The following is a 24,739-nucleotide window of genomic DNA, read 5'->3' as shown; positions in this document are numbered from 1 at the left end:
TTCCACCAACACATTGCCTTCACTCTCCAAACACAGGAAAATGCAAACCAACTTCAGATCTAGAACTGAGACATCAACTGAAATACACAACTACTTTTTACAATAGGCACACTATTGATGTACTGCTGATATTTTATGTTTTGTTTGAATTAGAAGTATTTCATATATCCAAGCACCGTAGCATTCACCAGTATCAGTAATACCTCTGTTTGAGGATCATAGACCATTATTGATAACGAGACACTATAAGGAGTAAAACAATTCATCCAACTAGGAGGATTTAATTACCAATATTGGTAATTAATACCAGTCAATAGTGGTTTTTTAATGCCTAGGTAATTATTTCAATGAAGGAAACTCACCCTCCCCAAAAAACTCATATATTATTTACATGATTAACATTTACCATTAACACTTCCTCTTTATTTTTAGTGTGTCTGCTTTAGGAAAGGATTTATTCTTCCCTTCCTGCTTCAGAGAGAAGTATGCAGGGGTCATTATGTGCCTCTTTAAAAAAGGTTTCTTCCACATGGAAGGCAGGGGTCCTGCAGGGCCAGAATGTGTGGCACCCCATCTGTATCTTAAACAGATACAGATGGGTAAAAGTGGGGAGGTTATTGCTTGAGATAGTTCTTTCATTACAAGAAGCACAAGCTTTGAAGCCCATTATCAGTCCATCTGCAGCTGTGCCACTCATCTATCTTAGCCATCCAAAAGGCTCACACACTTATTATTCAACCACTCATGCCAAAATTACGATAGAACAGGAACTGGGAAATAGCAAAAGCTTCCCATCAACTTTTAAAAGAAATAACACCACTATCCTATTACAATGCCTTCCTAGGAGCCACTAACATCCATATGTTTACAGATACTGAGTAGCAGTTTGTGGGGCTCTGCTAATCTTCTGGCTTCCCAGCAGCAGAGCTAATCTGCTGCTCCTGCCACCATAAATCACACTAAGTTCTCCACACCTCACACCTCCCCTCTCAGCAAGTGCCAGAGACCTGCTCTTGTTGGGAAACCAGGAGAGCAACAGAGTCCTACCCTCACCGGACATTACTGTAGATACTAGAAGCTATCTCATAACTCCAATGTGCTAATAAGCTCATGTAGATCATTTAAGCCCAACCTAACAAGCTCATTGCACACACAAGATTTCACATGCAATAACCTGCTTCACAGTTCTAATGAAAGTGTGCTCATTGCTCTCTAAAGTATATCTCACGACAAACCAGTGAATCTATAAGGTGCCACAACATTATTCTTTTGTTTGTTTGTTACACAGACTAAAATGACTATAGATTTGGAATGTATTCCTGATTTTTTGGGGGGAGGGAAGAGAATACTATGCTAACTTGTGGCCCACCAGATGTTGTTGGGACTACAGCTTCCACCATCCTTGAATGTTGGCCATGTTGACTGGGACTGATGGGAGGTAGTGGAACAACTTCTGCAAAGCCAGTAGCCAGCCACATCTGCTATACAAGGAATGGAAATTTTTCTTCTCTAGTTTATGAAGTTATCAGGCAACAGACTAGAAGAGATTAAAGGGAAGAGGCAGAAACTCAAGTAATATTTAGTGATAGACATAGGTAGAGCCCCTTTAAAGCTTGCACCATATCGTAACTGCTCTGCAATGAGGCTATGACTCTGGGCTAGAGTTCTATTTAAAAAAACACAACTAATATAAATTCATTCATGGGAGGGGGAAAATCAGTAGGGGAAATGTTGTTTGAAACAAAAAACTTAAGTTAAAAAAATTATTTCAGGGCCTAGGTGCCAGCGCCTGTTTCTTTTCTTTGAAAATGACTGTCCATGAGCTGTGTACTCTAATTGTATTAGGTTAGCTGGAACTGCCACTGGAGATGTGGCCGTGGTCCTTTTTTACTTGCTACTTGTACTAGACATGAGACTGAGAATAGATTTCTGGCTCACATGCTCCTTTCTCTGCTTTCCATGGGCACAGAGGAGCTCAAATAAACATGGAATTTTCCCTGTTCAGTCACTAACTTCTACACACAGTGAAACGAGGGAGTGAGCACTTAGGATATACATTGAAGCTCACTCCAGGCACAATCCAAGTAAACAAATGGGCAGACCTATGGCATCCATCAACAGAATATAGTAGTGCCTAGTAAAAATTTCCACACTCTGACTGAATGTGTGTCCAGGCCTGGCGAGAGCCACATACTTAAGACAAATCAGAGCGCCATATTATATTGTATTCTAGGTGCCACTGAAAGCATCACAGATGCTGCATAAGAAACCCTTCTGTAATATTCTCACAGGCTTTTGTCTCCGGTTCTAGCATCTTTAAAGAGATCTTTGAAAACATTGGCATTACATGTAACAACATTCTCTTTTCTTATCCCCATAATCTCAGCTTGGGTGTATGACAGGGTAACTATTATTCCCAGTCAGAAATGTTTGCGAAAAGGCTGCTACAATTCTAAACAAGATTTCCAAATTTCTGGAAATTCTAGTTTGCTGGTTTCCTAGTTCCAATAGTGGCAAGAACTAGCAGTGCATACAATTCAAGGGCAAGATTGGGGAACACTGATTTCTCCTGAGCAACACCTGTGGCCAGTTGCCAGGCAATGCCTTAGCCCCAGGTAACCAATAGGTGGTGTTGATTAAAAAAATCAGAAAAAACAATTATTTCCTGCATCTAACCCACTCCTGAAGGATTTCAATGTGACATGATTGTAAACATATTATGATCATCCCAGTGCTATGCCCACAACATTTGAGGCCTACCACTCCCACCCTAATAATGTACAATACATTCACCAACAGAAATATTTTTCTTTTAAAAGGCAACAGGTTAAAAAAAAATCTGTAAACTGGATTCCATTCCAAACACACATATTAATACAAGTACTTTCCATAGCCTCCTGTCTTTCACCCTGAAAAATATACCTGAGTTTTAGCAGTTCATGAAAGTTTCAAGCTCCTCAAACAGAGCCCCTTTAAACTCTTAAAGAAACCTAAGTCTCTGGTGAGAAATATGTCATTAGATCAAGTTGCTCCCTCTGTGTCATTGTGACAGTCCTATGAGGTGCTCTAATCCACCAGACCTTGGAAAGAGATGCTTCTGGGAAAGAAGATGAGTGTAGAAAGTATATTTCCCTTTGTCCTCATCCACTCATATGTGGCTCTTGTCTCCATCAAATCCTTCCAGCCTTAGACTAACTCTGAAAAGGGACAAACAAAAAAGTGATGATTATTTGTTTCAGAAGTAGTTTTCTAAATAAATAATAAAGATCAAGCTTTGACTAAGAGCTTCAACACTATATTAAATGTGTAGAAACCACAATTTTGGTTTTAAATAGAGGCTGTAAAAGGAGGGGGGAAATTGGGATAGCAACAAACAACTTTACTTCCTGGAGGAGGGACAGCAGATTTTCTTGGGGGGTGAGGGGGATGATCTTCTCCAGGACTGTGCAGTTTATTTATTTTTTTAAAATTTTTATATCATGCTTTTCACCATCTAGGTCTCAAATAGGTTTATAACAATAAAAAATGCAAAATTTAAAATTTAAAACATAAACATCACAAAATTAAAACCTCTGAAATTTAAAATATCAATTATTTAAACAAGAACATGAGAAAAAAATTAAAATACCAGAGAATCATTCATGAGGCAAAGTCCTCCTGAAGTAAGATGGTTTTAACAACACCTGAAACTCAGCAGGGAGGTGCCTGTCAGACTTCTAATTGGGAAAGAGTTCCATAGAGTTTGGCCAACAATATCAAAGGTGCAACTTCTTGGTGTGAGTCATGCTTCTGGTCCATGGGGGACCACTAGTGATTGGGATGTACAGAGAAAGGTGTTTCTTAAGGTATCTTAGACCAAAAACATTCATGTTTTGTGCACTAATACAAGAACCTTTACCTTGGCCTGGTAGCAGAGGAGAATCCAGTACAAGTCTTTCAACAATGGTATCAAGTGTAGGTGATCCATTCAAGGTAGGCAACATGGGGGGGGGGGGGGAGGGCAGGCAGATGGTGTGTGGGAAGAGTGGCTTAACTCTCCCTGCCCCTTCACTCACTCAATCCCAATCGTGCCAAATACCACCCCCCACTAAAAGCTGCTTTTCCTCCAAAGGGGAACTGTGACTGCTACTCGCACCATCTCCTCCTCCCCACAGCTATTTTTAAAAACAAACACACATGCACATGTAATGTATCATTATTCTGGCCACCAGGTGGCACAATATCAGAGCAGCCTAACAAGAAACTGATTTTACACCCTGTGAAAGCAAAGACTGAGAAATACACCGCAGTTATTTCATCAACCTAGGACAGAAATCATTTTTCATTTTTAGAAGGACTTAATAAACAGCCATGTCTAATGAATTAAGAGCAATAACTTGGTGTATTGGCCCAAAAGGAGTGCTGGAAATCCCCAGTTCAAATTTTGCTGCAGTCATGAACTTACTACATAGAAGGTTATGCTCTTCCACTTGCAGTTTTCTACCAACTGCAATAAGAAGATTGTAATGCATGCCTGACATAATAAGGTTGTTGTATGTATCACTGAGAAGGGCTTTGGTCCAATCCAAAATGCAATATGAATGCAGCATTGTTTGTTATTTGTTTGTTGTTGTTGCTGCTGCTGCTGTTGTTGTTAGCAGTTGGCTTAGTATGATTCCTTTCTTACCATCAAAAAAATCTAAGCCTAAGCAAAAGCGTGCACAATATTAAAGCAATCCCAAGAATAAATATCACTCACCAAATTATAATAAAAAGTATGGCCTGCCATTGGTTCTGCTTTCTCCCTTCCCACAAAAGCTACTAATACTCACATATTTCATGCATCATGGTGCAACACAAACATCATTCTCTATAATCTGTCCTTTATTTGTACTTACTTGATCCAGAGGCAATGCTGGTGTTTCTTGTGCTGGAGGGTCTTCCCGGGCTGGTGTTGTGGTAGGCACCTTTAGGAATGGGGCTTGTGGCTGGTGCATGTGCATTCTGGAATCATACACAATGGAAATGGCAACCTTAGCAATGGCATAAACACATAGTTTATGCAAAGACGTATGTTCCTACAATGGGAAATTCATTTGGTGGAGATTCACCATGGGTAGGCAAACTAAGGCCCGGGGGCCGGATCCGGCCCAATTGCCTTCTAAATCCGGCCCATGGACGGTCCGGGAATCAGCGTGTCTTTACATAAGTAAAATGTGTGCTTTTATTTAAAATGCATCTCTGGGTTATTTGTGGGGCATAGGAATTCATTCATTTCCCCCCAAAATTAAAGTCCGGCCCCTCTCAAGGTCTGAGGGACAGTGGACCGGCCCCCTGCTGAAAAAGTTTGCTGACCCCTGTGACATATACGGTTAGATCTACATCATATCCCAAATTCTCTGTATCTGATTTTATCTGGTTGCTGAACATAAATTAGATGTACGTCCCTTAACTGTCCTTCACTATAAAAAAGAGAGAACAATGAATTAATCTAAATTTTCCCGCACAAAATCTATGGAGAATAAGATTGGATAGTCTACAAAAAGAAGTGATGTTAGTATTGTAAGCAACCTTCAACCTTTACTACTTAATTGTTATCTCAATCAATATGAAGTAGATCAATAGCTTTTTCCCTAAAAAAAATACAAGAAACCTTATTGATAACTTCAACAAATGAAAATAAATTCATGGTTTAGTAGTATAATTCAGGAAAAACACTGCCCTAGGATCCACTGAGATGAAGGGTCAGCTATTCAATCAATCAATCAATCAATCAATCAATCAATCAATCAGAAAGTCAGTTCTCCCCTCTTCTACCCATGGTGTGTATGCACTGCCAGCTCCTGTTAACAACTGAACAAAAATATAAGGAACTAGAATTTCCATAAAACAGGAAATTCTGTGTGAGATTGCAGCAGTCACTTCTAAATAATTTCAGGTTGTCAGTAAGAGTAAAAACTTAAAATATGAGCCAAGATTGTGGGGACAAGAACTGTAAATGTTGCTCCATGTGATGTTAATGTGCTGGAAGATCTATATAAGGATACCAAAACTACGGATAAGGGCCTGTGAGGGCATTACAGGTATGGACAGAATCAAAACTATCAGATCAATCCCTTCTCTCATTGCAAGGTGACTTGTGAAGCTCTATCACACATGGTAGTGATGTGTACTGTTCATTGCTGCTCTTTAGAATCTCACCTTTATGACAGCAACTATCATTCAGCACTCTTCCCCACCCCCTGGCATTCTTCCCCCACCTCATTGTCCCATGAAGAACATTCTTCCCCCACCTCATTGTCCCATGAAGAACAGTCTTACCCTGCTGTTCTATACATATCTGGAGACAGTCCCCCCATGCCACCTCCACGTCCTGTCTGTTCCATCATTAAGGCCTGAAAGTGCCCCACATTCTCTTCCTGGCAGCGGTACAGAGGTCCCTCATGAGCAAGACCATTGGCTTGATTGGTGGCTGGAAGATGTGCTAAGTGAGCATTCACAGGGGACCCATAAGCTCTGGACTGGAAGTGACCGGTGGGATGTCGTGGTGCATAAGGTGACCCTGTCTGCAGCATGACACTGTGCGGTGGGAAAGCAGAGGGACCAAACCCAAGCCCAGAAGAACTCATGGGTGGTGGAGGTGAACTATACAGGTATTCTCCTGCTGCAACTGATCTTTGTCTCTTGGTGGCTGCATTGTGGTTGTCCAAATCAAGAAACTCTTTGGGACTCTCAGGCCTCTCTTGGGATTCATCCGTTTTCTCAGCCTCAGGTGGCAGCTCTTGCCCACTGCTGGGAACCTCTTTGGTGCTTGCCATGTCCATTCGGTTTGGGGAAGCCAAAGAAGTGGTAAGCACTTCACAGCCCTGCATGCCGCTGCCCATGGTTGCTCTGTCTGAGAAAGGAGGCCTGGCCAGAGGTGATGGACCAGGTGGATGACCAGTGGGACTGGACTGGGGAGGGAAAGGCCTCTGCCAGTCTGAATAGCCCTGTGGACAAGGATAGTAAGGAGGCTGCTGGTAGTGGTGATAGGAAGGAGGAGGTTGAGGCTGGTAAGGGTATGGCATGCCCTGGTGGGAACGGTAACGAGGGAAAACCCCATGGGGACTGTTACTAGGTTGAAAGCCTCGGGCAGAAAAATGTTGAGAATGGGCTACTGGGTGGGGTTTCCCTCCCATCATAGGATTAAATCCCTGCAGTCCTGGATTGATGTGATAGCGTGCTGCTGAATTTGGATATTCCAAATTGGGCATGTAGAGAGGGGCAAACTGGCCAGAGGTGCCTCCTGCCGGACTGCTACCCATGGCAGCAGGAGTATTGGTGCTCTGTCCCACGCAAGGCACAGTTGCTTCCAGCACGTTTTTCCCCCCAGTGCAACGTGACTTCTCCATTATATTAGCAGCCACTGTTTTCCCTTCAGTGCCAGTGGATGGTCCATCACCTACAGCACCATTTTCAGGCACAGGCCCTCTTTCTGTCGCTGTTACAATGTCCTGCGCACATCCTTGGGCTGCTGAACTTGTATAGTTACTCTCCGCTGACCATGTGCTCTTGCTCTGTGTTGCTTTTGGATCATTTTTAGTTCCAGAATCAACACCCTCCCCTTCCTGGGTCTGCCTGGAGCAATCCATTTGCAAGGGAAGCTTGGAATGAGGTAGCAGCTTGGGGTATGCCCCCTCTGGAAGGCCAATACACTGGGCTTTCTCTTCCACTCCTGGTGGAGGGTTCACTGTGCAAAATGAAGCAAAGAGAAGTTAAATCTTTTTCATCACATGAACTGACAACATCCAGAAAAATTACAGTGAACTCTAAGGTCCAGTATAGACATAATATTAACTTGGTTTTTACAAAATGGGAGTTTAGAGCACCCCTATAGTTATTTTTATCAGGCTTAGCAACAATAACATGCAATGCTGAGCCATGTTAAAAGGGAGTGGGACAATTTAGTGTGATTGAGCATGTGTGTCAGAAAGGAGTGTGTGATCCTGCAGCCTGCTCCCAATCTCTGAACCCAGTTAACATCACATTTACACAAGGCCTGAGTGAAACTCCACCACCTATTAACTTCACAATTTTAAGTACAGCAGGAACAGTGAAGAAATGTAAATGAAGTCAGTCCCCCCCCCCCCAGATTTGCTTCACAATTAAAATGGTGCTAGAAGAAGACTGTTAACATTCTACAAACATCACATAAACATGGGATGTGGAGACATGCTAACCATGATGCAGGTATGCAGCTCCGGTTAATTTCAAAGGGCTTGAATGGGGAAAACTTACAATATACTTGTATCAAAACAAATTCTTACTCCGCTGCTCTTAATGGTGTCCAATAAAATCTACTAGTCACTTTACTTTCTCCCATGGCCACCTATGTGTGGACATGCCATAGTAAAGTATCAAACAGACAGCCCCCCTAAAAACCCCATTCACCAATGACAACAGCAGTCCCTAACTCTTTACAGATCCTTGGGGCAAATGGACATAAATCAGTTGCTCAACTGATGAAGCCACCATATTTTGCCTTAGCAGATCAAGAACATGCAATTACCTTGGTTGTTCTCTGAATCAACTGTCTGGCTGGTGTCCTGAGAGTTCCCATTCCCTAAAACTGTTTTTGGAGGTTGAATGTTCATAGATGCCACATGGGCCAGTTGTGGAAATGGTCCAGGCAAGTGGGGGGGAGGAGGCTGACGGGGATGGTAAGGCACACCAGGTGGGCATACCCGGGAGGACAGCTGTTGCATGGCAATCATCTCTGGACTGTCCATCATGGAATCCCCACCTTGGGTTCCTCTTGGCATTTGTGTGGGAGGCCCAAATAATGAGGCTGGTAGCTGCTGCTGCATTCTCTGACCAGGGCCTTTTCCTGGTTGTCGGATATATCCTGAGGGTGGAGCTCCATGAGGTAGGAAATTGGATTGCTCAGTCCACTGATTAGGTGGCAAAGGTGGTCTCAGTACCTGAGGGTCCATCATGTGGCTCAACGCACGAGGCGGACCCATTGAGGGTCGCTTGTCTACTCCCAAGGTCATCTGGTTTACTGTATCATGGCTTCCATTCCACACAGCAGGATGTGCACGGTTTAGGTATTTATAGGGCCTGTAAACATGTCCAGGGGGAACCTCTGAGGTCTCTGTTTGTCTTGTAGGGGGTCCATTGTGCCTTGGAGAAGGGAATCCTTGCTGAAATTGTGCAGGGGAATACATACTGGCATCTGAGGGAGGACCTGTCATCCGACCAAGCTGAAGGGATCCAGGCTGTGGTCCTATTGTGGAGACGTGCATTGGTCCTGCACATACCTGCTTCTCTGGAGCAGGAAGCCGATGTCCTCTGGGATCATTCAATCCAACTGTAGGCTGTGGAAGGAAACATAATGAGGCAGGTTCAATGTGGACATAGGAAAATCAAAGTCATTAGTAACGGATCTATAACAGCAAGAATCGAGACTACACTTTAACCAAGAATCTAGAACATCATCATCATCATCATCATCATCATCATCATTATTATTATTATTATTATTATTACCCCTCCATCCATAGATCTCAGGGCAGTTCACAACATAAAAATACAAGAATAAAAAAAATATATAATAAAAACAAAAACACCCTCACCCCCTCCCACAACACATTTCAAAAGGTATCAGATTGATTACGTTCTCCTGGCACCTAAAGGTGTATAATGAAGCTGCAAGCTGAGCCTTCCTGGGGAGAGAATTTCACAAATGGGGAGCCTCCACAGAGAAGTCTGTTTTCATGTTACCACCCTCTGAACATCTCGCGGAGGAGGCACATGAAGAAGAGCATCTGATGATTATCATAGGATCTGGGTAAGTTCATCTGGAGAGAGGCGATCCTTGAGGTATTGCAGTCCTGAGCCATTTAAGGCATTATAGGTCAAAACCAACACTTTGAATTGGGCCCAGAAACTAAATGACAGCCAGCACAGTTGGGCCAGGATTGGTGCTATATGCTCAAACCATGTTGCCCCAGTGAGCAGCCTGGCTGCTGAATTCTGCCCCAATCAAAGTTTCTGAACCATCTTCGGAGGCAGCCCTATGTATAGCACATTGCAGTTATCTAACCTAGAGGGTACCAGAGCATAGAAACAATAGATGTTAGGTTATCCCTGCACAGATATGGGCACAGATGGTCCACCAGCTGAAGCTGATGGAAGGTACTCTGCATCACTGAGGCTACCTGAGGCTCAAGTGACAGCAAAAGATCCAGGAGTACCCCCAACCTGCCCCAACAGCAATAGTAATAAGACCATGAATAAGTAATTGTAATTTGTAAGACAGAATCAAGGTTTCCTTACTGCAGACTTGCATGCAGTTCTTAAATATGCAGGTGGCAGCTCCTTTCAGATTATGTTTCCTACCTGCATGACAAAGTGCTGATGCTGCTGACCTGGCTCACCAGGGTGTGGTTCTGGTACTCGTGGTGACCCATATGGTTTTGCTGGATCAGACCCATGCAAAGAGCCAAATGGTCCTGGCACTGCTGGTCTCTGTACAGGAAAACAAAAGTCACCTATGCAACTTAGTAGGAGATGGAATTTCTACAGTCACAAACTTCAGTCATTTCAGATTGAGGAGCCACCTTTCACTTTAAACTGCAAGATGAGGGAGACCCAGATTCATTACCTCACTCAGCTATGATGTTTTTGAAGTGACACTGAACCAATCACCCATTCTTAGCCAACAGAGCTGCATTGGTGAGATTTTTTAGAGAGAAAATTAAGAATGCTGCCCTTGAGGGATGGATGGGTAATGAAATAAATAATTACATTTTTAACAAAGCTAGTGTCATTGTTTCACAACAGCTTTCTAATCGGTTTTTCATAATTGGTATAAGTACCAATCTGTTTATTAATATCTTCTTTGTTGTTACCATAACATTAATGCCCTTAAAAGATTTTGCTCTTCTTCTTCTTCTTCTTCTTCTTCTTCTTCTTCTTCTTCTTCTTCTTCTTCTTCTAGTAAAATGCTCATTCTTAGTCAAGACCCATCCACTGAATATCAATGCACTAGTGAAGCTGATAAATTCACCAGTTAGGAGAACCAAATATGCCTGTGAGAGGAAGAGCATGCGTTTCTACTTCCTGCCTAGCCTCTTGTTTGTTCTCCTGGGAGGTAAATCTGATAGATAAATCATGTCACTGCCTCTGATTCTCCACAGATGCATCACAGCAGAAGCACACAGGCTGCACATAGCACTACAACAATCAAATTCACAAATGCTGGCAATTCTAATAAGAACAGTATTTTCACCACTTCCTACCCCTTTCCCTCCCACGATTTTAAATGGCAATAACCCAGCTTTCCCCTACTAAGCATGTACAGCAGATGCGGTCTGCAGCAGCTTTGCTGCAAACCTGGGAAGTCAAATGCAAATGTGAAATTTAACTAGCACAGCTATAAAACTCTGGAATTGTCTCTCTGGAACAGTTTTGAAAGAAACAAATCCTACTGTGGTTGAGTCAGGGCCAAGCAATTTTATGAATCCAACCTTAAGGTTATTTATTCCTGGGAACACTTGGTCGCTTTTGCTGAGGGTGTGATTGATTGCCACATTTGAGGTTGGGTAGGAAATTCCTCCCCCATCATATTAACCATTGACCCAGGAAAATCATTAGGGAGAGGCTGGGAAGTGTGCACTCTCCCTTGCTTGCGGAACCATCCGGAGCAAAATGCTCCATTGCCAAACTTTTGAATATACCACCTCTCCGACAGTGAGCATAATAATGCCTGTGAAGTGAGACTAAGAGGGAAGATGGCTGCACTAGATTTTTTCTTTCTTTTTCAAATTCTGATTCTATTAGTAGAAATTCAGACTTTCTTTGTAGTTAATTTTTTAAAAAAGTGGTTACATGGAAAACAATCCTTCCACACCTTTTATCTTCCAGACAAAGTCTAGCACCCCCCCACACATCTGGGTTCGTTCAAATCCAGTGTAAACTGCACCAAGGAGGAAGGAATAGGAGAAGGAAAGAAAACATGAAGTTTGTTATAAAAAGGGAAAGAGGTGTGTATTAGCTTGGATACTTAATGCTACTTCCTCCCATTTGCTGGTGTTCCTTTTGTAATTCCCGCCAAATAATATTTTTTCCAGTTGGTCCACTGGAGTGGGACTCACCATCTGCCCTGGATGGGATACACGGTTGGACATTCCACCATAGCTATGTGAGCTCAGGAAACCTCGGCCATTGGAAGAGGCCACTTCTCCAGAGGGATGAAGAGAACTACCACTTGGACCCTCGGCAGAGAAGAAGGAAGAAGAGGAAGAAGTAGGCACTCTATGTTTCGCCTTGTGAGGTGGAAGTTTTCCTCCATTTTGCACATGCTGTTGTCTCTTCCCAGGTCCTTCAGAGTCTCTGGATCGAGTCCAAACATTCCCTGTGCTGGAACGTATAGTCCGACGGCTTCTTTTCTCTCGCTTCCCATCTTCTCTGATCCAGAACTCATCATCTGTGTCCCCATCTTCTCCAGGGAAGTGCTTCATCATTGCCCGGTGGAAGCATCTTTCTAAGTTATAAGCCATTTTAGTGTATTCTGTGTTGAAAGAAGAAAATCAAAGAAAGTGAGTTTTATGGGTAGTTACATTTTTCCTCTGCTGAGAACTGCCCTTGGAATGTAGGTTATTCTCTCTCTCTGCTTTTACTATGTTTTTAAAAAGGAAATAAAATACAATCAGAGCTGGAAAACTGGAAGCTATAACATGGATTTCAATGCATCCCTTCAGTAACATTCCTTATTTTAAATTATCAATATAATGCAAACTGTAATACAGACAGATGCCTCTGTGGTGTGTTTATTAAACACATACAGTGGTACCTCTGGTTACGAACTTAATTCATTCCAGAGGTTCGTTCTTAACCTGAAGCAGTTCTTAACCTGAGGTACCACTTTAGCTAATGGGGCCTCCCGCTGCTGACGCGCAATTTCTGTTCTCATTCTGAGGTAAAGTTCTTAACCCGAGGTACTACTTCCGGGTTAGCGGAGTCTGTAAACCAAAGTGTTTGTAACCCGAGGTGTTTGTAACCCGAGGTACCACTGTAATGGGATGACTCCAGTTTCACATATCAAGTCTTGCATTGGGCATAGATGGTCTTAAAAATGAGTTAAAGTAAGTGTTCTGTTTGCTTCAGAAATGTCTGCAACTGGTAGACCCAAGTAAAAGAATGGAATTCAGCAGTGCCCCATGTCTGTCAGCTTGCCAGAAGGAATGATTCATCCTTCCATGTGCTGTTCTGGTGTTCTCCTAATACTCCCCAAGTCAACTGGGGGGCAGGGGGCAGTGTGAGGGGAAACCCTCAGACACAAGCAGAAGTCCTTGTGAAGGGCTTCCACCGACAGGGCTCTTTGAGTGAATACCATCCACAATATTTTAGTAAATGATTCATAATGTTGCCCAATAGTGTAAGGTCACCCAAATTCAGAAGACCACACTCATCTTTTTCTCTCTTTTTTAGTGTGCAGCTGCTACACAGAGCTTAATACAGAAATGCTAGCCACACAACTGGAACTCTGTACATGAAGGAACTATGCTTCAACTATATGCACATGACAATCCTACGGATTATGTCAACAGTTAAGCACATTTCTCTGGGCTTTGTGTACTGTTACATTTTGTGTCTGTGGGGAATCCAGCCTCTTTAACAAGGTTAGGATTCTGAGAGCCACTACTTTTTGAAAGATGATGCCTCTGGTCTAACAGTAGCACAGAATAGCATGAGGACATAAAGACTGTGGAAGGAAAGAAGATCATAAAAAGAGCAGTTTTTCCTAATGCCAGCTGATATAAATTCAGCTGACAGCACAGTTCCCAATCCTTTCCCTATAACTAACACTCCATGTTCCCCTGCTTATACAAGCTTATTAACTTTCTGCCACTCTAGTCCATGCTGCATAGTTGAATTAAATAATAATAATCTGACTCCTGCAAGCAGAATAGACTCTGCCAATTACACTGTTGTTGGCATCCATCTGTCTTGAGAGACAATGGAGTGCACCTCCTCTCTGGTGAGCAAGCCTGGGCAGTATGTATGGAGGTCCTGGGCTACCCAGACAACAATACCCCACTCTCAGCCCTGCTGATGTGGTCCAAAGGAAAGAAGAGCAATACTATAGGCACCAGCTTGGCTGCAGGAGTTGTTGGAAGGAGACATACAAGATGCCATCCAACAATCTTAGGAACTGGAATTGTGTCAGATTTACTCCTTAGTCTTTTCTTCTCCTGAAGATGTCCCATAAACCAATTTGTACATATTTTTCCTCAGGGTTTACTCCAGAAGCCTTTCATGTGAATGAATATAGCCACAAGGCACATTTATTTAATTTTTCAAATGTTTGTAGTGAATTAAGAATTACGGGCTTAACCTCTTCATCCATTTCCTGTCCAATCCAGCTATGGGAGGCTAGAAAAGACTTGGGCTGTTTTCCATGTATATGTACACAATAAATAGAACTCAGGTTCCAAATTCTTACCACTATTTTCACCGTTGTATTTAAGGCAGTTCCTGAACATGGTCTTCATGTCACCCACAAATTCCTCCTTGGTGTAGTATTGGCCTCCATTTAGCTTCTTCTCCATGCTAGATATATCCATGGGAGCCTGAAAAATACCCCAGTTTGCTTCAGGCTTACAGACCTTGAAAGCTACAATCATCCTTTTAAAAGATGTATTCTTATTCTGCCTGCTAAATTATGCAGATTCCATTGCATCAACTATGACACAATGTTCAGAATGCAAAAAAGGGCTTCATACTGCTTACCTTAACAATTTGGTAGTAATTTGGGGCATAGGATTCATCAACTGGCTCCAGGAATGGCCAGGAGTCCTTGTGAGCCTTCACTACATCGAGAACTGTCAGCAGCAAAAAGATGATAAACTGTTACACATACAAATGGATGCTAATACTTTAAAAACCAACCAACCTGCAAAGCTAGTGTCTGGAGTGGGGACTGACCTTTGTACATGGCAGTGAACTCATCATCCAATTCAAAACTGCAAAGAGGAAATGTAAAATTAATGCAAAGTTTCTCCAGCCTCATTTCCTCCCCAACTCTGTCTCTGGTATGTTATCCTTATCACTTAACGTTCAATTCCAGCAACTGCAATGCTTTACAAGGCCTGCATTCACACTCTTTTTAATACAAATTTTTTTTCCCCTTCCAGTAGCATCTTAAAGACCAACTAAGTTAGTTCTTGGTATGAGCTTTCGTGTGCATGCACACTTCTTCAGATACACAGAAGTGTGTATCTGAAGAAGTGTGCATGCACACGAAAGCTCATACCAAGAACTAACTTAGTTGGTCTTTAAGGTGCTACTGGAAGGGAAATTTTTTTTGTTTTGACTATGGCAGACCAACACGGCTACCTATCTGTAACTGGAACTCTTTTTAATGCCACAGAATATAATTCCTCCATAGCCTTTTCTCCGGCCATCACCATTAACAGTGACAATCAATTGTTTTGGGTGTGATTGTTTTTCTGTATTTATAGGCCACTCACTGCAATTTACTTACAGGTCCTTGGTCTTCCTCTCCTCCCTAGCAGGTGAACTGGGATCCAAGTGAGAAAGCTCTGGGGGAAGTTCCTTTCCCTGGGCAAGCAGCCATGCCCGCTCTTCTCGGAGCTTCCTCCTCTTGGCTCGTTCTGCAGATAGGGAAGGAAAACTGTTACGTTCTTGAGAAGTTTTCTTGCACAATGCCCAGGGTTTCAGGAGGTCATTCACACTCCTGTGTGTCACCAGTGGAATTAACATGGGGTTGGAGCAACTCCTCTTTGAGGAAAGGTTATAATGTTTGGACCTTTTTAGTTTAGAAAAGGTGAGAAAGTGAGGATATGATAAAAGTGTATAAAATTATGTGTGGTGCAGAGGAAGTAGGTAGAAAGATGTTTTGCTCTCTCTAATATTAGAACTGGAGTCATTCAATGAAACTAAATGGTTAGGGATTCGTGAAATACAAAAACATACTTCTTTATGCACTGCATGAAATTCACTGCCACAAAATGTAGAGATTAGACAAATACAAGCAGAATAAGGATATCAATGAAGCTACCAGCCATGACGACTATATTACTTCTGTCAGACTAAGACAAGCAATCATTGCCATTAAACAACTAAACAGAGTGACATGCTGGTGTACAATGCTTGTGAAGTGGATATCATGCATATAAAAATAAACTGTAGACCAAGAGCAACTAAAAAACCTTCCGTAAAGCTGATCCGCCTACCTTCCACTGCCTTGACTTTCTCCTCCATTTCTCGTTTCCTTTCTTCCTTCAACATTTGTTCTTGCTCCTTCTTCTGAACTGCCAGAAGGATTTGACGTTCCTCCTCCTCTTCCCGTCGTCTCTGCTTCTCCATTCTGCTGAGCACCACAGGAGTCACCTGCAAAAAGAAACACAACTATTTACTTATTATTTATTATATTTATATCCCATAATTTATGTCAGGTAGGTCAGACTGAGATACAGTGACTTGCCAAAAGTTAACCAGTGAGCTTCAAGGTTGAGTGGAACTTTGAAGACCAGCATCCACAGCCCTAGTCATTACAGCATACTGGGTTTCAGCTTATGATTGCCTTACATGAAATTATTGCAATAGCTGATATACCTTTGTAGCCCTTTTATAGCCTTTAGAAACAGACTTGACTCTGAATGAAAGATTGGATCATTTGTACATTTTTAAAACAAGATACTATCATCATAGGAAAGCACCTCCTGTAATTTTTCTCTTGGTCATATAAATGTACATCCACGTGATTAAATCAAGGCATAACTGCAGGAAATGTATTGTTTGTTTTCAGTGACTGCATTTCACATGTATGCAGCTTGATTTCAGAACATACAACCACATAAGAATGAATAGTCAGGGAAGGAACATGTGATAATTGCAAAAGGTGCATTAGATGCGCACACACTGTCACATAATGTATACTGGCCTGAAATGGGAAAATAAAGCTATTCTTTACAATGCCACTGCTGCAGCAAAGAAGAACCACCCCAATCCCAAGCATGAGTGCCTCTTTACCAGGCCAATCTTTGGGGGGGGGGGAACATATGTGCTCCCACCAAAAGATTGCCAGAATCTTGTTCAGAGTATGTAAATTATTTGATTGCCTTAAAAGAGCCACTTTATAAGAAGGTAACCATACCACAAGTTTTAGGATGGTCTTTTATCTTCTTTTGGAAAGTGCTTTGCCAAGAAAAGGGATTGGATGACATTTTTACAGCAAAAGGTATCTCTCCCCCCCCCCCGGATGTGTTGAACTTTCACAGAATGCTTCATGTCCCCGAAATGGCACCTTTTGTGTTGTGTGTGTGTGTGTGTGTGTGTGTGTGTGTGTGTGTGTGTGTATGAGCTCCAAGAAAATTCAGCACAGCCCTATTATTTATTTATTTAAAATGTTCTATATCTCACCTAACAATTCCAAGTAATTACTTATATTCTGAAAACTTGCTCTGTGCCTGTAACTTCAATCAAGATTTAAAAACCAGAAAAAAATCACAAGCATTAATTAAAACACTATGTAACTTCATAATATACTAAAAAAAAAAATAGCTAACATAAATTATCCCCCCCCCCAGTATTTCACATTAAAAGCATATTTAAAATCAATCCTTTCATCTTCTTCTTAAATATGTGAAGGTTCTGCTGGGCAGCTGGATCCAGAGGTCACAGCCACAACAGGAAAGTCACTCTTCTATCGTTATTTCCTGCCTAGATAGGATCACAATCAGGCCCTCTTCAGTAGATCTTAATGGCCATCTGCCCTTGGCCATTAACAGATTTCAAAGCATCAGAAGCTAACATGCAGTCAGTTTGTGTTGCAGAATTAGCCAGCTATGTTCTGGTCTTCTTGTTCATATTAGGAGTTGGCAGTTGCATTGTGTGCCAATATAGTTTTTAAGAGCCATCCTATATACTAGGAATGGCTTACCATTTTGTCCTGATGACCATTTCCACGTTTAGCTAATCCTCCACAGAACGCATGCCAGTAAGTGAGTGTGTTCACTCCACACTCTTGTACACACATTCACACACCACACAGGACAAACGTGTGCAAGACATGGGAAACACACACAGAGGAACAAAGCTCCCCTTTTCAGTTGATCCATATTGATTGGTCAATGAGAAGTTTTGCCTCTTTTCTGCTTATCAAATAACCACCCTGATGCATAATCAAATTGTTTAAACTTCATTGTTCACCCCAGCACTCTTTCTATTTTTTTAACTGGTAGGGTCTTGGGAGAGGGGAGATAGGGGTTAGCAAGCCCTGCTATGTAGGGAGCATCATGGAAATTGATTCTACAGACAAAGTTGATAGTTGCCAGAACTCTACAATGCAGGAAATGTTAGTGTTTGTATGCAGCAGAGGAAGTTAACTTTAGTTAAACGAATTCTTGCTTGGAGCACACCTTTAGTTGAAAGGCATTCAGACTGAGACATGGTTTAAATAAGAAAGCTTATTGTAAGGAAGTACATTCTAGTTGGAGAAACAAAGAAGCAAAGCTATGCTTGCCCCTTTGTTCCCTGAAGGAAAGCTTCGCTTCTGCATATGATGCTGCGCAAACCGTTCTAAGCTGAAACATTCCTAGAATGTTCAGTTCACATTGAGTTCGTACCTGACCTGTTCTTAATGCATAGTTGACCACATCTACGGATGAATGCTATATCAATCACTAGTAAAAGTTTAATATGGAGGTTTTCACGCCTGTCCAATTCTGTGTCCCCTTTCCCACCCTTTAATCTATTGGTGATTAATGCCTATATGCAACCTTTGCTTTGTACTTGTGTTAACCAATCAGCAATAAGCACATACGTGGCAATGCTGTAATATTCAATAAAAGAGGCTCCTCGAGACTTGCTCAGGAGATGCCTCCCAGATGACACTCGCTACCTGTCTGTCGTTATTTCAACCCAACAGTTCCCAGAAGATTGATCCAAGATGACCTCTTGCCTTGAGGTCCAAATAAAGTGTATGAGGAGGAGCAGGAAGTTGTAAATGAAATGCAATACCACTGTAAACATCAAAGAGATAGAGAGAAGTCAGCATAGATACAAAGGTACAGTACTACAGGGATAGACTGGGAAGCTGGAGGTCTCTTGCTCTATCTGTCTTAACCCATGCAAATCCCTCTCAGAAAGCTGAGATGCACCCAAACTTTTCTCCTGGTCTCCTGAGAATATAGGATCAGACAAACTAATTTAAATAAAACATAAACCAGAAACCTTGTTTCAATCCCATTTTTGGAGAGTGGGTTAAAAACCCAATATATATTGGACACAACATGTCTAGTGAGAATGTCAGTTTAGAATTTCAAAAGACAGCTTTAGCTTTTAGCTCAGTGCATGCTTCAGCTTTTTAGCCTAAAGAAAGTGGCATATACGGTAAGTCACTTTAGGGTGGCTGAATGACTGGATGACATTGGAGAATCCACATATCTTAGATTTAGAGGGTCATGATAATATTGGAAGCTGGCACACCTATGAAAAGGTGAAAGTACACAAAGGATTTACAAATCACATAATTAGGAAATATTTGTAGAGAGTATGGGATAAATACAAAAAATTATTGGAGATAAAAACACCACTTTGACTCTCATCATTGGAAGCCATGGTGGTAAAGAAAAAGAATATGATAGGTTGGACAACTTGTAGAAATTTATTAAAACAAGAGGGAGAAGAGTTTAAATTAAAATAATTTAATGATTTATCAGGAAAGTTAACAACATGGATACAATATCATTTGAATAAAGTATTTAAGAAAGATAGGAAACGAGGGTTTGGGGAACAAATATCACAACTGGAGAGAGGTCTATTGGAATGCAATGTTAAAGTGCTGTCTAAAACGTATAAGATATTACTGGAATGGGAGACAAAGGATGGGCAAGTAAAATCTTCAATGATACATTAGGCAATAGATATTGTTATAATATAGATATGGAAGTGTGGGAACGATTGTGGAATATGGATATAAAATTTACAGCATGCTATGGTTTAAGAGAAAACTACATGAAAAAGTTATATAAATGGTATCTAACACCGAGGAAACTGGCAAAAATGTATAACTCAAATAGAAAGAAGGTACAGTCGCACCTTGGTTAATGAACACCTTCCGAGTCGAACGTTTTGGCTCCTGAATGCCACAAACCCAGAAGTGAGTGTTCCGGTTTACAAACATTATTTGGAACCCAAACATCCGATGCGGCTTCCGCTCCTGCAGCCAATCAGAAGCCACGCCTTGGTTTCCAAACGTTTTGGAAGTCGAACAGACTTCTGGAATGGATTCTGTTCAACTTCCGAGGTACCACTGTACTTTCTATAATATGTGGTGGCCTTGTAGTAAGGTTAAATAAAGCTTACTGTGAAGCTTTTCTTCTGGGAATTATAGGGACAAAACTACCTAAACCGTATAGAAATTTATTCATGTATGCAACTACAGCAGCAAGAATGTTATTTGCCCAAAAATGGAAATAAGTCGTCCAGACAAAAGAAGAATGGATACAAAAACTTATGACTATGTAGAAATGGTGAAACTTACCAGAAAAATAATAAATTAAGATAACAGACTTTTTATAAAAGAATAGAAATGGTTTATTGAATATTTACAAACAAATTGTAAACATATAAGGTCATTGGCAGGATTACTGTAATAACCTGCAGTTTCATAAGAGTATATAATTGAAAGGACTTCCGGGTTAGCGCCATTGGCGAATGGCAGAGTTCCTCCGATCGGGGGAACGGGCTCCGTGGAAATTGGGTCTGCCCACCGCGGCGAAGGTGGGGACCCGCTAGAAATCCCAGGCGGACGGAGCCTGGGAACGTGGGGTTCAGCAGAGCACCAGGAGCGCCTCCCCTACTCGCGGGGAACCCCAATTTGGGGCTCCGGAGTGAAGTGGGGTGAGCAGCGCGGTGCTGCGAACTGATTGCTATTTTCACGGAGGGAAGCCGCACAGCCATCGCCGGAGAGCGCTGACTTTTTCCTGTTGACAATTGGACTCTAAACAAGTACCCGTGAGTAAAAACGGAAAATTGGATCAAGAAATACTTGAATTAGGCTCCGAAGCGGGAAGGTTCAAAACAGGAAGTCCGCCTCCCGCTTTTTGTAAATAGACTGATGCAAAAACCTTACAATCTAATAGCCTGGAAAGTTGTCTTATAGGTTGGAATTTCCTGCATTTACAACTAATAAAACCCCCTTGGAAGCAGGTGAAAAAGGGGGGGGGAATCTGACTGTTTAAGCCTGCAGGAGAGGGAGTAAAGGAAAATAAGTTTCCATCGCCTCAAACCTGGGAATGGGGTGTCAGGACAGAAATTGCCGGAGACGTCCATTGATTGTACGTGGAGCATTTTGACAGATAGTTAAAAAAGAGAACCAAACTGACTTCAGTGCTGCCTTCTGCATTTTAAAGAAACAAAGTATTTGAAAATTGAAAATTGAAAGTAACTTTCTTTTGTTGGACATGTTTCAAAAAGATGGATACAAATAGAAATTGTGTCCCCTAGAGGGAGCTTGTCAATTTGTTGCTGCAGTTTACTTGGGAGACCTCACAGCTGCGAGATTGGGATCGTGGGACCAGCCGTTTGACCTTGAATAGAAATGTGTGGGGAGGAAGTTTTGGTGTCTGCTTTTTGCAAGACAAATGCTTTGCTGGAGCAGTTGCATGAGAAGATGGGTTTGATGAAGAAGTTGGACTTGATGACTGCTGTAGCCAGTGAATATGGATTAACAGGAAACATAGAAATTATGCAGCGACCAACTCAGGAAATTGGTTCGACTGGGCAAGTGCAAGGGCAGATGAAGATGGAGGAGGCTGCGATCGCACCCCAAGCAACACAAATGGAGAGATCCGAAGCCCTGCAGGAGCATAAGCCGCTGTTTTGGAAGACTGAATTTGGAGTGGGCCTGGGAGAGCCTGGAGTTAAGGAGGCTCTTAACTTTGGGGGGACTTGGAAATATGCTGACAACTATTTTTTGGATAGTTACTTTTTGGATTACAATGATGATGGCAGGGAGTGGGACTGTGGGGAATGGGCTAGTCTGATGAAGGAAGATGGATATAACTATCGGTTGGAATCCCCCAGAGACCTACTCCTCAAGGAGAAAGGGAAGAAATTAAGAAAGAAACCAACAAAAGATAAACAAGAAGAAGAAAATATGCAGAAGAGGCATAGAAGAGACTTAAGGGCCTCGGACATAAGATCACCAGGTTGATGGACTGGATGGAATGGACAGTAAGGACTGACATAACCCGAGACCAGGAAGAAGGGACGTTAGATAAAAATTTTTTTTTAAAGCCTATAAAAGGAAAATTTTCTTTTTATTTTTGGAATTAGTGTAAAACTAATGAAATATTAGGGAAAATGTTGGAATGGAATTATCTGGCTTTAGTAGAAAGGATATAAGGAGTTATGCATAAATATGTTTTAAATTTTGAACATTAAGGTTTTCTTTTTATGGTAAGACAAGGTTAAATAAATCAAGGTAAATTGAATAACAGAATATGCCAAAAGATGGAAAGGATTTGTTGAGTTAACTAATAGGTTAGACTATCTAAATAAGAATTGAGAAAGACGGAAAGAATTTGCTGAAATAACGAATTAAATTAGAATACAAAAAGGGAGGTGTGAGGAGGTCAAAGAATTAAGCAAATGAAAAGATGTAATATGGGATTTGTCTTTTTTTCTTTTTATTTTTTTGTTGTTGTGATGTATTTGTTCCTTTTTTTCTTATTTTTTGTCCTTTTTCTTGTACTTTTGAAACTCTGAATAAATATAATTAAAAAAAAGAGTATATAATTGAAAGTAGATGAATATAAGTTAAGTTAATTTAGGAAATGATAAAAATAATTTTAAGGAACCGCAGTAAGGAAATCTTGTTTTGAAATGTTAAAATGACTGTAAAAGTATTGAAATGTATATAACTGAAAATCACAATTTTTTTTAAAAAAAAGACAAAGAGAAAGAAAGGGTGTGACAACTAATTTTTCAGTTTACACTTCAGTTTTCAAACTGAGGGGATCCAGGTCCTTTAGCTTAACTTCTGTTCCAGGAAAACTGGAAGCAAGCATTATTAAAAGCAGAATTACTAAGCACATAGAAGAATAAGTCTTGCTGAACCAGCAAGGGTAACATCTGTTTCACTAACCCTTTAGAATTCTTTGACAGTTTCATTAAGCATATGGAGGCAATCCAGATGACAAACTAACTTACCCCCCCCAAAAAAAAATCAGATAAAGTCCCTCAAAATGAAAAGGATTGAAAATAAAACTGACAGTATCATAATGCTGTTATGCAAATCCATGGTGTGACTTCAATTGGAATACTATGCACAGATTTGCTTGCCTCACCTCAGAAAGGATATCGCAGAGCTGGAAAAGGTTCAGAAAAGGGCAACCAAAATGACCAGAGGGCTGGAACAATTCCCAAATAAGGAAAGGTTACAACATCTGCACCTTTTAGTTTAGAAAAAAGTGAGCAAAAGGGAGGGGGGTATGATTATTTAAACCAGTTATGGTCCAGTAAGTATCTAAATGCCTCTATTAGTAGGACACACTTGAGACTTTACTGCAATGGCTTACAATTTTTGCTTATAGAATCATACTACTATTTCAGCTTATAAAGCCAATTATACTATTCACAACTACCAGATTATTGATATTTGCACCATCTGGCAACTTTTCTACCTCGTTTGTAAAGTTTCATGGCACAGATACATCTTAAATACCACAAGAAAGAAGAAGTTTATTGCTTCCTTCCCTCTATAGGTTATAAATTATCACTGAGGCCTACTGCTTGCTGAGGAGAGTAGCTGAACAATATAACACAATATAACAATCTGTTTATGGATTGCTGAGGAGAGTAAGCCTGTTTCTGGGTTCAGATGATAGAATGGTCCTCTACACAATAAATCCCTATATGCAGAACAGTGACCCCCTGGCTGGTCACTGGAACTCTCCCCAGGCCACAACCCCCAGTGCCTCTGCTTTACACCCAAAGTGTTTTGCCCTGGATGGGACTGTGCATTTGAACTTTGATAATGCCTCTTGCTTGTCTGGATGGAGGACAGAGACGGGTGTGAGTGTGCACAAGCAAGCCTACAGTACAAAGGTGACATGTTTGCCAGTGGTATATGTGGCCCCAGGAAGGTTGCCAAGAAGGGAATGCAGTCCTTAGGCTGGAAATGAATTCCCTGCCATGGCTATAGAAGAGCTTCTATAACTATAACCCTTCTCCCCAACAATGCCACTTTAGATGCCAGATGGAAATTCCCATGGTTGAATGAACCTTCTACAAAGAAAACTCGGTAAGTGGAAGGAACAGTCAGTCATGGGAACCTTTATCTGCAACCAGAAGTGGCATAGCCCAGATATAGGTTCACCACTGCATTGAAAACTGGGTCTTCAATGCAATCTATTTCCTGAGAATTAATGATCAGCTGGAGCCTCCTCACTGCCCTTCAGGCCTTAGCCCATCATTAATTCAGACAAAAGCCTGCACCTTAGCCATTATTGCTTCATTTTTTTTCACCTGCCTGCAAATGGGACCTGAGGGGGCACTGATAAATTGCTAGAAAGGCAAGCTAGCTTCCACCCTAGATACCCTAAGTGCCTCTATATTTGTGTTGTTACAGAAATGCTATTTAGTCATTTCCTTCAGTAATGCTTCCTTGGAGAATTGTCTGACATCATCTCCCATCCTTGCCACCAGCAACAACAATGCATTAAGCAAGGTCCCTAGGCCCCTG

The 24,739-nt window shown here is 41.5% G+C and overlaps 1 protein-coding gene across 1 annotated transcript in view; it reads right to left on the bottom strand.

The window, feature by feature from the left end:
• Nucleotides 1-289: 289 nt before the first annotated feature.
• Nucleotides 290-24,739, bottom strand: part of LOC128422327 (chromatin remodeling regulator CECR2) — a 123,857-nt gene continuing 99,407 nt past the window's right edge. Inside the window, exons 9-19 of the mRNA XM_053406204.1 lie at nucleotides 16,221-16,377; nucleotides 15,509-15,638; nucleotides 14,950-14,987; nucleotides 14,755-14,846; nucleotides 14,468-14,594; nucleotides 12,117-12,532; nucleotides 10,360-10,488; nucleotides 8,528-9,335; nucleotides 6,301-7,708; nucleotides 4,878-4,983; nucleotides 290-3,197 (exon numbers count right to left, since the gene is read on the bottom strand). Of these exons, the coding sequence (XP_053262179.1) occupies nucleotides 3,192-3,197; nucleotides 4,878-4,983; nucleotides 6,301-7,708; nucleotides 8,528-9,335; nucleotides 10,360-10,488; nucleotides 12,117-12,532; nucleotides 14,468-14,594; nucleotides 14,755-14,846; nucleotides 14,950-14,987; nucleotides 15,509-15,638; nucleotides 16,221-16,377 (3,417 nt within the window). The 3' untranslated portion in view covers nucleotides 290-3,191. The remainder of the gene's footprint in view (nucleotides 3,198-4,877; nucleotides 4,984-6,300; nucleotides 7,709-8,527; nucleotides 9,336-10,359; nucleotides 10,489-12,116; nucleotides 12,533-14,467; nucleotides 14,595-14,754; nucleotides 14,847-14,949; nucleotides 14,988-15,508; nucleotides 15,639-16,220; nucleotides 16,378-24,739) is intronic.

Source organism: Podarcis raffonei, chromosome 10 (assembly GCF_027172205.1).
Source record: "Podarcis raffonei isolate rPodRaf1 chromosome 10, rPodRaf1.pri, whole genome shotgun sequence".
In the NCBI taxonomy this organism is placed as follows: domain Eukaryota; kingdom Metazoa; phylum Chordata; class Lepidosauria; order Squamata; family Lacertidae; genus Podarcis; species Podarcis raffonei.
This window is presented reverse-complemented; position numbering and strand designations above follow the sequence as displayed.